The sequence below is a fragment of the Mirounga leonina genome, unplaced genomic scaffold, assembly GCF_011800145.1.
Source record: "Mirounga leonina isolate KUSES-001 unplaced genomic scaffold, KU_Mleo_1.0 Mir_104, whole genome shotgun sequence".
In the NCBI taxonomy this organism is placed as follows: domain Eukaryota; kingdom Metazoa; phylum Chordata; class Mammalia; order Carnivora; family Phocidae; genus Mirounga; species Mirounga leonina.
The window spans coordinates 19,887,389-19,901,695 of NW_023270231.1; the positions used below are offsets into that span (position 1 = coordinate 19,887,389).

The following is a 14,307-nucleotide window of genomic DNA, read 5'->3' on the forward strand; positions in this document are numbered from 1 at the left end:
ATGCTTAAAAATGATGACAAAATCTCTGACCCAGTAATTATACTACTGGGAATAGTAACAGCAGCTAAAAGTCCTTATTTACTTTGTGCTAGGCACGGTGCTATGCACTTTCCTTAAAATATCTCATTTAACCTCACAAAAATCAAATAAGGTCATTACTATTAACTGGATAATTACTATTAACTGCATAAAGGGAAGCTAGGAAACTAGCACAAAATCACACACTGGTAAGTGACAAGGATGGGATTCAACCTCAAACTGACTAGACTCCAGAGCCTATCTTTTTTACTATCACCCAAACTAGTAATATATATATCCTCGGGAAATAACCCCAAAATTCAACAACTTTAGGCTTAAAAGGCTAAATGACATATAATATGGCAACCTGAAACATGCTAAATACACAACAGCTAAGTAAGGGGAGACAATTCAGATTACAGAATATTATGTAAGCATTAAAAATATTTTTACACATAGCTTTAGCTGACATGGGGGAAATTTTATGCTATTAGTAGAAAAAGCAAAATACAAATTTTACAGATATTAAGATCTCAACTATGTAAAAAATATTATCTGTCCATGGAAAGATCTAAATTTACTGCTAAATAAAAAAAGCAAATTGTAGAATAATATGTATACTATAATGTGGTCCCATTTATGTAAGTAGTGTCTGATTCATTTTAAGTATTCAATAAATATAAGCAATTATTATTATATTGAACATGACTACTTTATAATCAGAAAAATCAAATTTATTTAAATTCTAAGTTTAGGTACTACCTTATATAATAAATAAAAAGTATATTATTTCAGAAAAATTAAATAACATGTGCCTTTCTTCCTGGAAATCTTAACTTATAAAAATACCTCACAATTATATAATTTCAGATTAAATACTTCTAAGTTATGGGAATCAAGTAGGACTGAGACATGCAACACTTCCAATCATCTAAGGTATGGTTATATTCAACACGTTGGACCACAGAGAGCTGGGCTGATACTATTATATTTACAGTTTAAAGCCACAGACAGAAAGGCAAGATTGGGGGTGGTAATTCAAGGGTTGCAATGAACAAGCAGATTTCTCTTGGTCAATAACTCACAGTGCACCAAAACCAAGGTTTTTGATGTTCTCTTCAAGAGGTAACCAATAGTTCCAGGGTGATGCAGCACAGAATATAAGACATGAATTGAAATTAGGGATACTTTTTAGCTGCAGTTTTAAGGTAGAACTTTTACACACAAAACCCCACAAGGGACTTATCTTGAATAAAAAATGAGTAACTCTTATAACATTGTATGTCAACTATACTTCAATTTTGAAAAAAATGGGCAACTCTAGAACTTACTTCCTCAAGTTCCATAGGAGTCTCAATATTTGAATATGTAAGATGAAACACAAGGTCCATAGCATCGCACTGATTTTTGGCCTACATATACCACAGTGTAAGTTGAAACATTAAAAGATAAAGATTTTCCCCTTCCCTTTCTCCTGAGTATGTACAACAAAATAGCATACCTGCCAAAGTAATAAAGAACATGAAAAGTACTGGAGAATTAAGTAGATAACAGAAAGAAAAACCAACCAACCAACCCAACAACTTTAACTTTGAGGAAGAGTGGTCTGATTTTCCTATACTGCATTGCACAGGATTACAAAACTACCATCAAAGAAAAGAGTTTGATAAATCCTGATAAGTTTTACCTGTGTCTTGCCCTATCAGCCCATTGCAGTACATGGCATGTCGCTCAATCTTTGTGGGTGGGAAGCCTTGGTCACATAGTGGGCAGGACACCTGGGTACTGGATGAGACTGCAGAAATAGGTATTTCCTTCTCAGCATTTCCCCTGTTACCAACCTGAAGAAAATAATAAATGGCAACTGTAATACCTTTACAATATAAAATATCTTTTCCCTCAAAGAACTGCAAGAGATTCCATCCCATATTTCATTTACTTTTTTTTAAACATATACCTCTTTTTTTTTTAACATTTTATTTTATTTATTTGAGAGAGTGAGAGAGAGCAAAGAGGGGGTAGGGTCAGAGGGAGAAGCAGACTCCCCGATGAGCAGGGAGCCCAATGCGGGACTCGATCCGGGGACTCCAGGATCATGACCTGAGCTGAAGGCAGTCGCTTAATCAACTGAGCCACCCAGACACCCTCATTTACTTTCAAAGAGACAATACTGAGGCGCCTGGGTGGCTCAGTAGGTTAAGCCTCTGACTCTTGATTTCGGCTCAGGTCATGATCTCAGGGTCATGACACTAAGCCCCAAATCAGGCTCTGCGCTGGGCATGGAGCCTGCTTAAGATTCTCCCTCTCCCTCTGCCCTGCCCTGCCCAGCTCTGATCCACCCCCACCGCATGTTCTCTCTCTCAAAAAAAAGAAAAAAGAGAGAGAGAGAGGGAGAGAGAGAATACCAGTTTGCTAAATTCAGATCTGAAGATTAGTTAGTAATATAGTTAACAGTTATTCAGAACCTGCATACTATATGCTAAACACTCTGCATGTAATACTCATTTAATCCTCATAGTAATCTTACAAAGGTATTAACATAACCTTTCTTACAAACGAAGAAAGCATTGTCTGAAACAGTAAAGCAACTTGCCCAAAGTTACATAACAAATAAGAGGCAGAGCTGAAATTCAAAATCAAGGACTATTTAGTTTCAAAACCTGAGGGCACTCCTCTCTATCAAGCTCTTAGGTCAGTATGCTGTGTCTGCTGTTTCAAACAATCTACATATCAACAGCATCTCAAAGAAACTTCTTCAATCTCATAAAAGAACTGTGAACATTCCCAGTGACTTCAGACATAAGGAGTTAGGAAACAAAAGAGTTAAGCAAAAGCACAACTAAAATTTAAGACCTAGACCTCAGCTTAGACCAGTAAGACATACCACCTCTTCTGTTTTATCTGTGACTTTTAGATTAAAAGAGGAAACAAAACAGAACTAAGACCCAAATATATAAGCAGGCTCAAATGGAAGTCCTTAAGACAATTCTGCAGAAGCCATTCTTACACCTTCTCTCTCCTATTCCGTACAGTGTTTTATAATCACCATTTTTCCTACAGTTGCCAGTGTCTGAGAAGCAGTTTTATTTTACCTTTACAGGTCAGAGCCAAGAACTCTGCAGTGATTAATTCAACAGGATGCGTGAGCACTGCAGCCTAACACTCGCTTCAAAGGACAGCATGTCCTAACCAATCAATGTGAAACTGTCCCGCATAGCTACTGCTTCCATTTAAGAGCAAAGAACACCTGGGCTGTTATTATGCCTTACTACAGGGAAAAAATAAACCCTCTTCTAGTACAAGATCAAAACAAGACCAACACTGCAATGGGTAGATAATTTGAGCTCTGGAGGTTTTTTTGTTCGTTTGTTTTTTGGTTTAGGCCATTCCTAAAATCTACTGCTTGTGAATGTGATCCAACAGAGGGAAACAGGCCATCTAAATACCAAGTCGAACAGTTTCTACAACTGCCAGAAAATGTCGTTTTCAACCCACCTGTGGCCTTTTACTTTAAAAGGGGGGAAAAAAGAAAGATGAAATAGGAACTAACAGTGATTGAATTCATTTTCTATACCAGGCTTGGCCAAGCATTTTCCATAACCATCACTCACAACCACCCAACTGGCAGAGGGATCACTAGGTCTAGTATTACACAAGAGGAAATTGATGTTTGTTTAAAAGGCAAAGTAACCTGCTGATCACAAAGTTAGTAACTGGACAATCTAGACTTGAACCCAGGATTCTGTGGCATCAAAACTTCAGTATTTCTATTCTACCAAATTGCGGCAAAAGCAAAAAAGGCATCCTCTCTACTTTGTTGCTGACCCTGCAGCAGGATATTGGGAGACTACCTGGTTCTATTATTCTTCTCTAGAAGGTGGAGAAAGTCAAGTGTGTCTGGAAGTTCTAGGTGCTATTTATTCCAAGCTTAGTCACTTAGTTTCTCATAAACCCAGGTTCTTCTGTTCATAAATCTTATAAGGAAAAGTTGTTTTGTGCATGCAAAGCCATTTGAACAGAGGGGAGAAAAATCAATATACCCTAAAATTTGCAAGTAGTCTTGAGTTACTGAAAGTTAATGGCAATTGAGCAGTTACTTGGCATTCTAAAGTTCACTGAGCACAGAAATGTTATATGACATGAATGTCACTGGCACTCACACCCAGCACTATACTCCTTTGTATTCATCACCAGCTCTATAAAATGCACAGAATGTCCCTTCAATACTATTTGTGTCCCCACAAATACTATTAATGTATTCAAGAGAGAGTAGTCTATTATTGTCTTATTGTGAATACAAGACCACTTCTAATCACATCCATAGACAACCCAGAGGTTTCTGAACATTTTTATATAAAGTAAGATTTATTTTCAGCACCATTTAAAAGTTCTATTTAAATATTAACTACAGAGGAACTTCAAAAGGAAAAAATGTAAGTGAAGCAGCTTTTATTAGGACCCTGCAGTCAGGGATTCAGTCTCTGAAGAGCTGCTTCTACTTCTTTTAAAATACTATACAGTCATTTCTCAAAAGAGGTACTTGGACACTGAATCTTGATCTCTTAAAGGTTGGTCCTTACCTTCTGGCCTCAAAAGAAACCTCACCTCAAGAAATGAACCATGTAAAAATAAAAAGTATAATAATACTTTTATATATATAAATAAATATATATATAAATAAAAATATAATATCCTACAAATCACCAGCCCTCCGTCCCTCCCCAACCCAGTTTATGTGCAGCTTAGAAAGCTCTTTAGATCTTTCCCCTCTTTCCATAGGACTCAACACAGTTTACTTAAAAACCAACTGACTAAACCAACTGTTTGATTCTGAATAACTTCTATTAACTTTTCCGAGAAAAGAATATCTCCAACCAAGGGATTATCTCAAGCAAGATATTCAGAAAATACTATTTCCAAAGGAACCTGACCACCGCAGGAAATCAAATCAAGAAGGATTACAGTTCTGCCATGCTATTCCAAATAACTCAAATACTGTTGAGCAATTCTGTCATTAGTAAGCTAATATCACTGAACAGCCACAATATATTACAAAGCAGTAAAATAAGAACTGGTTCTGGGGCGTCTGGGTGGCTCAGTTGGTTAAGCGACTGCCTTCAGCTCAGGTCACGATCCTGGAGTCCTGGGATCAAGTCCCGCATCGGGCTCCCTGCTCAGCAGGGAGTCTGCTTCTCCCTCTGACCCTCCTCCCTCTCATGCTCTCTGTCTCTCATTCTCTCTCTCTCAAATAAATAAATAAAATCTTAAAAAAAAAATAAGAACTGGTTCCACATGCATACTTCTACTTGTGCCAAATCTCTGCTATGCGTTTCATATTCTTTATCTAATTTAATCTTCAAAGCAATCCAGTAAAATAGGTTATTTTTTGTCTCCATTTTACATGTGAAGAACTGACATTCAGAGAAGCATTCCTCTTCTATGCTTCCCTAATGCCCCAGACATCTCTCTTATCATTTTATTTGTCAGACCACGTTATAATTATCTATGTGTCTGTCTCCTCCCTTACCAGGACCCTTTGAGGGCAGGGACTGTTTTTGTGTTGTTGTTGATCTTTGTACCTCAAGAGTCTAAAATGAACAACTGGCACACAGTATACAAACTATAATATCTGTCAAATATATGAAATGAATAAAACAATTAATTAATTTGCCCAAGATTACAAAATTAAGTGATAGGGTTGGGATTCTTCTAATTCCAATGCTCAAGCTCCTTGCACTATACCATACCACCTTCCAATAAACAAGAAATTTTAGGACAAATGACCCTATACACAGATTCCAAGATCAAGAGTCCACACCCATTATGATACTATCTTTGTGCTTATAAAATGTTCAGATTCTACCTTTCTAATAAGTGACTTAAACTAGTGATTACTCAATGACTTAAAAACTATAGTATCTCTAACATCTTTTAATGGAAACAGAATTCTAAGACCATTTACAGACATCCACAGATACCAGCAAACAGCAACACTGAAAAAAAGGACATTCAATGTGAGAAAGGCCATATAATTCCATCCCTCTGATGTGTACTGGTGCAGACATATACACTATAAATTCTAAATAGGGTTCATGCTCTTTGCCCCAAACAAAGAACGGTCTCCTTTGCAGTCATGGATGGGTAAGAAATCAGCCTTCATTAACAAAAAGATTGTAGGGCTTCTGTAGTTAAGATGACTATGTTAGTAACACTCTGTTCCCCATCCCCATTTAGAAGGTTCTGGTCCCTCCCTGAGAAGCCATTTTAACATTATCTAGCAGGATCTGTCCTCAGTCACTCTGTTGCAGGGAGTGTTACCATCAGGGAATCTTGGTCTGTCAGTTGTGACAGGTCAGGTTCCAAGGAACCAAGCAGTGTGCATGATTCATGAAAGCAGAATTTCTACCCAGCTACCTGCAATGCAGAGACCAGGGAAGGAATCTACCTTCTATTGTAAAAACTGTTTTCAAAAAACCTAGAGTATAAAAAGGAATAAAAGAATGAAACCTTTATTTTTAAATACTCAGGGTAAGGTAACATATACAAATATAACCAAAATATTTATTTCCATAGAAAAATTTATTTCTCAGGCTGCTTTTCAGAACAACAAATTTTAAAAATTCTGAATTATTTTTTAAAATTCTTGGTAAACTGTTTTCTAAGATTCAATATGATAAATATGTACTGAAAATCCTTTTTTTTTTTTTTAAGATTTATTTATTTATTTATTTGACAGAGAGAGACACAGCGAGAGAGGGAACACAAGCAGGGGGAGTGGGAGAGGCAGAAGCAGACTCCCCATCGAACAGGGAGCCCGATGCAGGGCTCGATCCCAGGACCCTGGGATCGTGACCTGCGCCGAAGGTAGACGCTTAACGACTGAGCCATCCAGGTGCCCTATACTCAAAATCTTAATCAGAGGTATGAACTTGTATCAACCACCTTTATGGATGATGCCAGATATGTGAAATTAGGAAAGGTAAAAAAGCCAATAAAAATCTGCTTATTTTTTCATGCTGCTATCCTGACTTTGCATTTCTGATACCATGTAGAAATCAGAGCTGAAAGTTACGTATAATATAAATATAGTGACTTTTTCCAAGATTGTTCATTTCTGTTATTTATCAGTAATATAACAGAAAATATCCCAGACTTTGGAGATAAATCCATGTTCAAATTCTAGTTCTACCATTATTAGCATTTTGAGTATGAGTGAATGACTTAAACATCCTAAGCCTCTGTTTCCCCATCTGTAATAGAAATAATAAAGCATATTAAGAAATCAAGAAATAGTAACTACTATTTTTAGAAACAATGCTCAACTGAACTGAACTGTAGTGCTGAACTGAACTGTAAGAATCTCTGATATAAGCGTCCCCAAAACTGCAAACTTCTGTCACCTAAATCTTTCCAGCCAAGGTCAATGTTGCATCAGAGAGAGGAATATCAGTAGAAAGAAAACACTAAGAAAAATTATAGAGAATATTTACCTCCTTATCTGCCATTATTATTCTTACTTCATCCAGGATCTCTCTGCTACCTGGAGAGACTTCTTTTTCAAGGTCAAATGTTTCAGGAGAACTTAGCTGTGTCTCTGTAATTTAAAAAGTTAAAAAGTTATTAATTTTCATTTTGTATTTTCATAGTTAAAAAAACAAACACCTATTTCCCCTAAAGTTTAGTGTATAATACTGCAGTAGTAATACAGATATAGTTTGATTCTTCTTAAAGCTTTACTGAGGCATAATTTATATACAACAGAATTCACCAATTTTCAGTATACAGTTTGATGAGTTTGGGCAAATGTATATAATTTATACACAGTATCATTTTTTTTAATACCTATATACTATATCATTTATACCACATAACAATCAAGATATAAAACATTTCTGGGACATCTGGGTGGCTCAGTTAAACATCCGATTCTTGATTTCGACTCAGGTCATGATCTCAGGGTCCTGAGATGGAGCCCCGCATCAGGCTGGGTGCTGGGTGTGGAATCTGCTTATGATTCTCTCTCTACATCTCCCTCTGCCCCTCCTCCCAACCCCCCCTTTAAAAAAAAGATATAAAACATTTTTAAGCACCCCCCCAAAATTCTTATGTACCCCTTTTGCAGTGAATTCCCCACTGCTTGGCTCCTTGCAATGACCAATCTATGTTCCTATAGTTTTCCCTTTTCTAGAATGTCACATAAATGAAATCATATAGTGTGCCATCTTTTGTGTCTGACTTCTTTCATTTAGTATAATGTGTTTGAAAAGCAACCATGCTGTTACATATCAGTAGTTCATTCCTTTTTACTGCTGAGTAGTAGTATTCCACTGTATGGACGTATCACAATTTGTTTATCATTCATCAGTTAATCCATCTGGCTTCTTTTCAGCACAGTTCTGGTTTTAAAGTATATTTATTTTGACAGAAAACAAAAACACTCCAATGTTAGTTCTAAAGTTAAAGGGATGATTAGAGAAGACAAAAAATTGGGAGAAGAAATAGAAAATACATCCTAAACAAAGATATGCCTTTCTTTAATATATTCTTTAGGCAGCATCTATTCATTCAACATTAACTCAACAAATATTTATGAACAAGTTCCAGGCACAGCACAGACAAGCAATATGAAGATGTAGGATGGTGTCCCTCATAGTCTAGCTCAGGAGTCAGCAAACTGTAGCTCATGGACCAAAGCCAGCCAGCTTCCTGTTTTTGTAAATAAAGTTTTATTGGAACACAGCCACACCCATTTTTCCCTGTATTCTATGGTTGTTTTTGTGCTAAAATGGCAGCACTGAGTAGTTTCAATGGCAGAGTTGAGTCATTTATCCCACAAAACCTAATATATCTACCTAGTCTTTTACAGAAAAAGTCTGCCAACTTCTGGTCTAGACACCTATCACTTAATATAACAAAAGAAAAGGGGCACCTGGATGGCATAGTTGGTTAAGAGATTCAGTCTTGGTTTCAGCTCAGGTTGTGATCTCAGGGTCTTAGGCGAGTCCCACATGCAGAGTCTGCTTGGGATTCTCCCTCCCTCTCCCCCTGCCCCTCCCACTAGCGCTCACTCTCTCTCTAAAATAAATAAATCTTAAAAAAAAAAAAAAAAGGACAGTAACTCTATGTCAAAGAAGGACAACAAATCTGGAAAAGAAACTTAGAATACAAATCCAGTAAGTTCTTTCTTATCTACACTGTACATCTAACTGATACTTTTGTGCTTCACAAATACAGTGAATGGCCTATGTTGGGCAAATAAAGTACCTATAAGATACTGAGGTATCTTCTCAACATCAAAGAGGGATTAAATGCATTTCTAGTGTTAACTATATTTTAGTACCTTATAATTTTTTGCAAAATGAATATACATGCTCATACAGATTTTACCACCTTGGAGGAAAAAGGCTTACAGTGCATAAACTTCAAAGTCGTCTTTGTCAGGACCCCCTTCTACTTGCTACATGAGATGCTGCCCAATTCATGAATCATTTAATAAAACCAATTAAAAAAAAAACAAAAAACCTTGTCAAGTTTCCTTGAGCAATATTACCAAAAAAGACATTTAGTCTCTTAGAAAATAAGAGCTACTCATTGTCTGCACTACTGTAATAATAAAAAGTCTTTAAGCTTTCTGGGAATAGCTTAAATAGTCAACTATAAAGAAAAGAGAGCATTAGCTCCTTAGAAATAATGCTAGGAGCATACACAAGGTGGGCACAAGGCTATAATCCTGCTTCTTCAACAAAGTGAGTAACTCTAAAAAGATGTTCTAATTTTGTGTATCAGATCCCCGGAAGTTTCAGAAATATAAGACAAAACAAAATAGGTAAGATGGACTACTACACTCAATCTGCATTTCACCCATGTAGAACACACTGAGAACTCAAATTTTCTGGAAAATTTAGATGCATAGCTTCTAAATTATATATTTACCAAGAGATTTAGGAGTCTGGCTTCATGGAGAAGTAGTTATACTTTCTTAGCAAAAGGAACAGTAATGTTATGGAAACCTTTTGCAACCTCATTTAGGAGTGGTTTTTGTCAGCAAACAGTTGGACTTAATTAGTAAGCTAATGACAGCAAGTCATGATCATAAAAGTTATCTAACCTCAGTCCTGAAGGGCCTGCTTTTTCCTCTCTCATTAACTAGGGCTTTGAAAATTATTTTATTTACAGGTTCCTCCTGCAAGATCCCTGGGTACATCACATGCCATCATCCTAAACAGACTGAGTGACTTCCTAACAGGATGGCATAGTCAGCAATCCAAGGTGGGGTGGGGGAGGGGACGGAGTCATAAAGTTTTCTTTTCACAAAGATAGCACAGCATTCCTGAATGCTCCTGCCAAAATCGGAGCACGTGGTAGTGAGGTCTCTTAGTGGGTATCATCAGGCAGTAATTCAAATACATTTTATATGAATTTATATAAAATATGAATTGTATGAATATGAAAGAAACCACTTTCAATAGAAAGAAAGAAAATTAAACTTAAAAATAAGTAAAGAAAGACCTTTTATGATATGCTGCCAAATGTTTATAAATGTTTATAGGTCTTTCCTAGAATAATGTGTAAACTAAGTTTAAGTCTCTGTAGGAAAAAAAGTTGAAAGAAACCAAAATAAGAAAACTATGTGTCTCTCTGACCCTGATAGGTTATATGAGACCTAAGGGAAAACTAGGTATGACTTACGGTAATTATGTGTACAATACTTACTGCCCAAAGAGTTTAAACATTGATAGGAAGTCCCTCAATCTCATATGAATGAGGTTACTGATATATATAATTGGCCTCACTTTTAAGAAAAGCAAAAAAAGAAAATATAAGCTAAAACAAATTCCCTAAAAAGTAGTGGTTCAGGGCGCCTGGGTGGCTCAGTTGGTTAAGCGACTGCCTTCGGCTCAGGTCATGATCCTGGAGTCCCGGGATCGAGTCCCGCATCGGGCTCCCTGCTCGGCAGGGAGCCTGCTTCTCCCTCTGACCCTCCCCCCTCTCGTGTGCTCTCTGTCTCTCTCATTCTCTCTATCTCAAATAAATAAATAAAAAAAATCTTAAAAAAAAAAAAAGTAGTGGTTCATATCACAAAACAATTCTTCATATTATACAATGATTCAACTCAAGAGTTCCCTTAGATAATTGGTATCTTAGTTCATTTAAAATTATTTTGTGTGGGGGCTCCTGGATGGCTCAGTCAGTTAAGCGTCTGCCTCTGGCTCAGGGTCCTGGAATCCAGCCCTGCATCAGGCTCCCTGCTCAGCCAGGAGTCTGCCTCTCCCCCTCTCTGCTCCTCCCCCTGCCTCCGCTCATACACTCTCTCTCTAATAAATAAAATCTTTAAAAAAATAAAAATAAGAAACCAAAATTATTTTGTGTGGGGCACCTGCATGGCTCAGTCAGTTAAGTGTCTGATTTCGGCTCAGGTCATGATCTCAGGGTCATGAGATGGAACTCCATGTCGGGCTCTATACTCAGTGTAGAGTGTGCTTCTCCCTCTCCCTTTGCTTCCTCCCCCTGTGCTCGCTTGCTCTCTTTCTCTCTCAAATAAATAAGTAAATAAAATCTTTAAAAAAAATAAAATTATTTTGTGTATTGAGGTGGGGAATGGGCAAAATGGGTGAAGAGGAGTGGGAGATACAGGCTTCCAGTTATGGAATGAATAAGTCACAGGGATAAAAGGTAGAGCAGAGGGAATATAGTCTATAGTACTATAAAAGCATTGGAGGGTGATAAATGGTAACTACACTCATGGGGAGCATAGCATCACACATGTCAAATCACTGTTACACACCTGAAACTAATGTAACATTGTGTATCTGCTATACTTCAATTAAAAGTAAATAGGGATGCCTGGGTGGCTCAGTCAGTTAAGCATCTGCCTTCGGCACAGGTCATGATCCCAGGGTCCTGGGATTGAGTCCCACATTAGGCTCCTCGCTCAGCAGGGGAGCCTGTTTCTCCCTCTCTCTGCCTGCCACTCCCCCTGCTTGTTCTCTCTGACAAATAAATAAATAAAATCTTATAAATAAATAAACACACAAACAAACAAACAAACAGGGGTACCTAGGTGGCTCAGTAGGTTAAACATCCAACTCTTGATTTCGGCTCAGGTCATGATCTCAGGGTTAATGGGACTGAGCCCAGAGAGTCAAACCCCACATCAAGCCCCTCATTGGGCTCTGTACTCAGCAGAGTCTGCTTAGATTCTTTCCCTCACCCTTTCCGCCCTCAAATAAATAAATCTTAAAATAAGTAAATAAAATCCCATTAGCAAAATTTTTTTTAATTTTAATAAGTTTGTTGTGATTAAAACAAAAAAATTATTTTGTATGTCAAAATCTATGCATGTGCAACTCTGAATGAGCATCTCTTGTACCTAAAGTAAGGTACACATGTCTTTTCATCTCTACAATTAACAAAAGGCAAAGTACAGTACTTAACCAAGTTAAGTGCCTTATCTGAGATTAAAAATAAGTCAATATCAGAACTGCACAAAATTCAATTTCTAGACTCCCTCTGCTATAAGGAGTGAATGGCAATGTAAAACTAGTAAAAGACTCTGAGGCTTAATCTGCTTAATGACAGGCAGATTTGAGGACAGCCCAATTTGGAGAACCCATAAACCAAAATACAGAGTCCTCTTGCCTCTGAATGTACAGTTAAGTGCTATTCCTGATGGCTTTGCTGCCATCTCTGATGAGGCTGGTAAGCAAACAAGGAGACAAAAGAGCACATTAATTTCAAAACTAAAATATCTCTGAGAAAAGACTGAGAATCAGAGCTAATGTCCACTAAAAAAGCGTATATGTAAAAGTACGTGTACATGTATATATGTGGAGAAGATAAGTACACACATACATCAATCATACATAAACCTCCTGAAAGTGGGTTGGAAAAGCAAGAAAAATTAATAGGCACGAAAAGGTAGATAGCTAGGGATCAGAAATTCAGTACGATCAGTGAGGTGCTTACCAGGACACACAGTGCTTTCCTCTGCAGAACTCTCTGGCATAAGGACTGAGCTTCTCTTACTGGTCAAAGCAGCAATGCTGAAAAAGAACCAAACCCCAAGTGAATCCCAGTATAATAAATCAGAACACAGGGCCAAAAGCAATGGTGAGTCATTTACAAAGCCACAGGTAATCCAATACCTGCTGTCCAATACCACAAAAGCACAACAGGGAAGCAAGGAATTGGTAGTGAAAACTCCAGGCCAGAAATGGGGAAAATAAACATGCTTACAACTCTGGTTCCATTGAAATCACTGAACCAAAAGACCCCCCTTTTTGAGTCTTTACAAAGGAAAGTTGAAGGGTAAGGACTATCTGTGAATACCCTAGAAGACAAAAACTCCACTCCCATATAAGAATGTCAACAGGGGGCACCTATGTGGCTAACTAGGTTAGGCATCTGACTCTTGGTTTTGGCTCAGGTCATGATCTCATGGGTTGTGGGACTGAGCCCTGCACTGGGCTCCCCGCTCAGCGGGGAGTCTCTGCTTAAAGATTCTCTCACTCTGCCCCTCTCCCTGTGCACACACTGAAGCGTGCTCTTTCTCTCTCTCAAATAAATAAATACACCTTTAGAAGGAAAAAAAAAAAAGAATATCAATGATGTTTTATAGCCTCCATCTCAGCCTTCTGAAGGTTAGAGATTTGTAAACTCGTAAAAGAAAATATGGAGATTCTCTTAACACACTCACTTTTCCCTCACCTTGCAATTAAATTTCCTCTTTATCTCAAGATGTGGCTTTCCAAGCAACAAAAAGATACAATTCCAAATTGCCCTGCAGCAAAACCTGCCCACACAAGTTAAATATCTCTTCTGAGAGTAACATAATTATGGCCTGCTCCCATCATCCAGCCTTCCAGAGTTTACTCCACCTGTTCATGGAGTGCAATCTCTTCCTGACACTGGAACACACGGCTGAGAGATCTGAGCATCTGAGCTACCCCCTCATGCTTCACAGAGCTTTATGACTAGTTTGATCAAGTATGCAAGAGGATGCTTAAAAAATAAAACCTTACATCAACCAAGAACCACAGAGAAGAGAGACTAACCATCACCGATTCATGATAAATAACTAAATCCTGATAGGAAACCACAGGTGATTTCTCTCTCTAAATAAAACATCTCATAACATTTGTTGTAAACCCAAGCCAGACACAGTTTACTCTGCATGTAACATTAGGGCTCTATTCAAAGGGTCCATCACAAAACAATTTGCTGACATTTATAAAATGGGCTAATCAATTTGAAGTCAAACCACATTGCCTGCAATTCCAACTCTCTCCT

The 14,307-nt window shown here is 37.6% G+C and overlaps 1 protein-coding gene across 4 annotated transcripts in view; it reads right to left on the reverse strand.

The window, feature by feature from the left end:
• UIMC1 (ubiquitin interaction motif containing 1) overlaps nt 1–14,307 on the reverse strand; it is a 170,462-nt gene that overhangs the window by 32,084 nt on the left and 124,071 nt on the right. For all 4 annotated transcript variants that reach the window (XM_035015054.1, XM_035015049.1, XM_035015063.1 and 1 more), the window contains 3 exons: nt 12,985–13,061; nt 7,509–7,612; nt 1,706–1,859 (listed from right to left, as the gene is read on the reverse strand). In XM_035015054.1, coding sequence (XP_034870945.1) covers nt 1,706–1,859; nt 7,509–7,612; nt 12,985–13,061 — 335 coding nt within the window. The remainder of the gene's footprint in view (nt 1–1,705; nt 1,860–7,508; nt 7,613–12,984; nt 13,062–14,307) is intronic.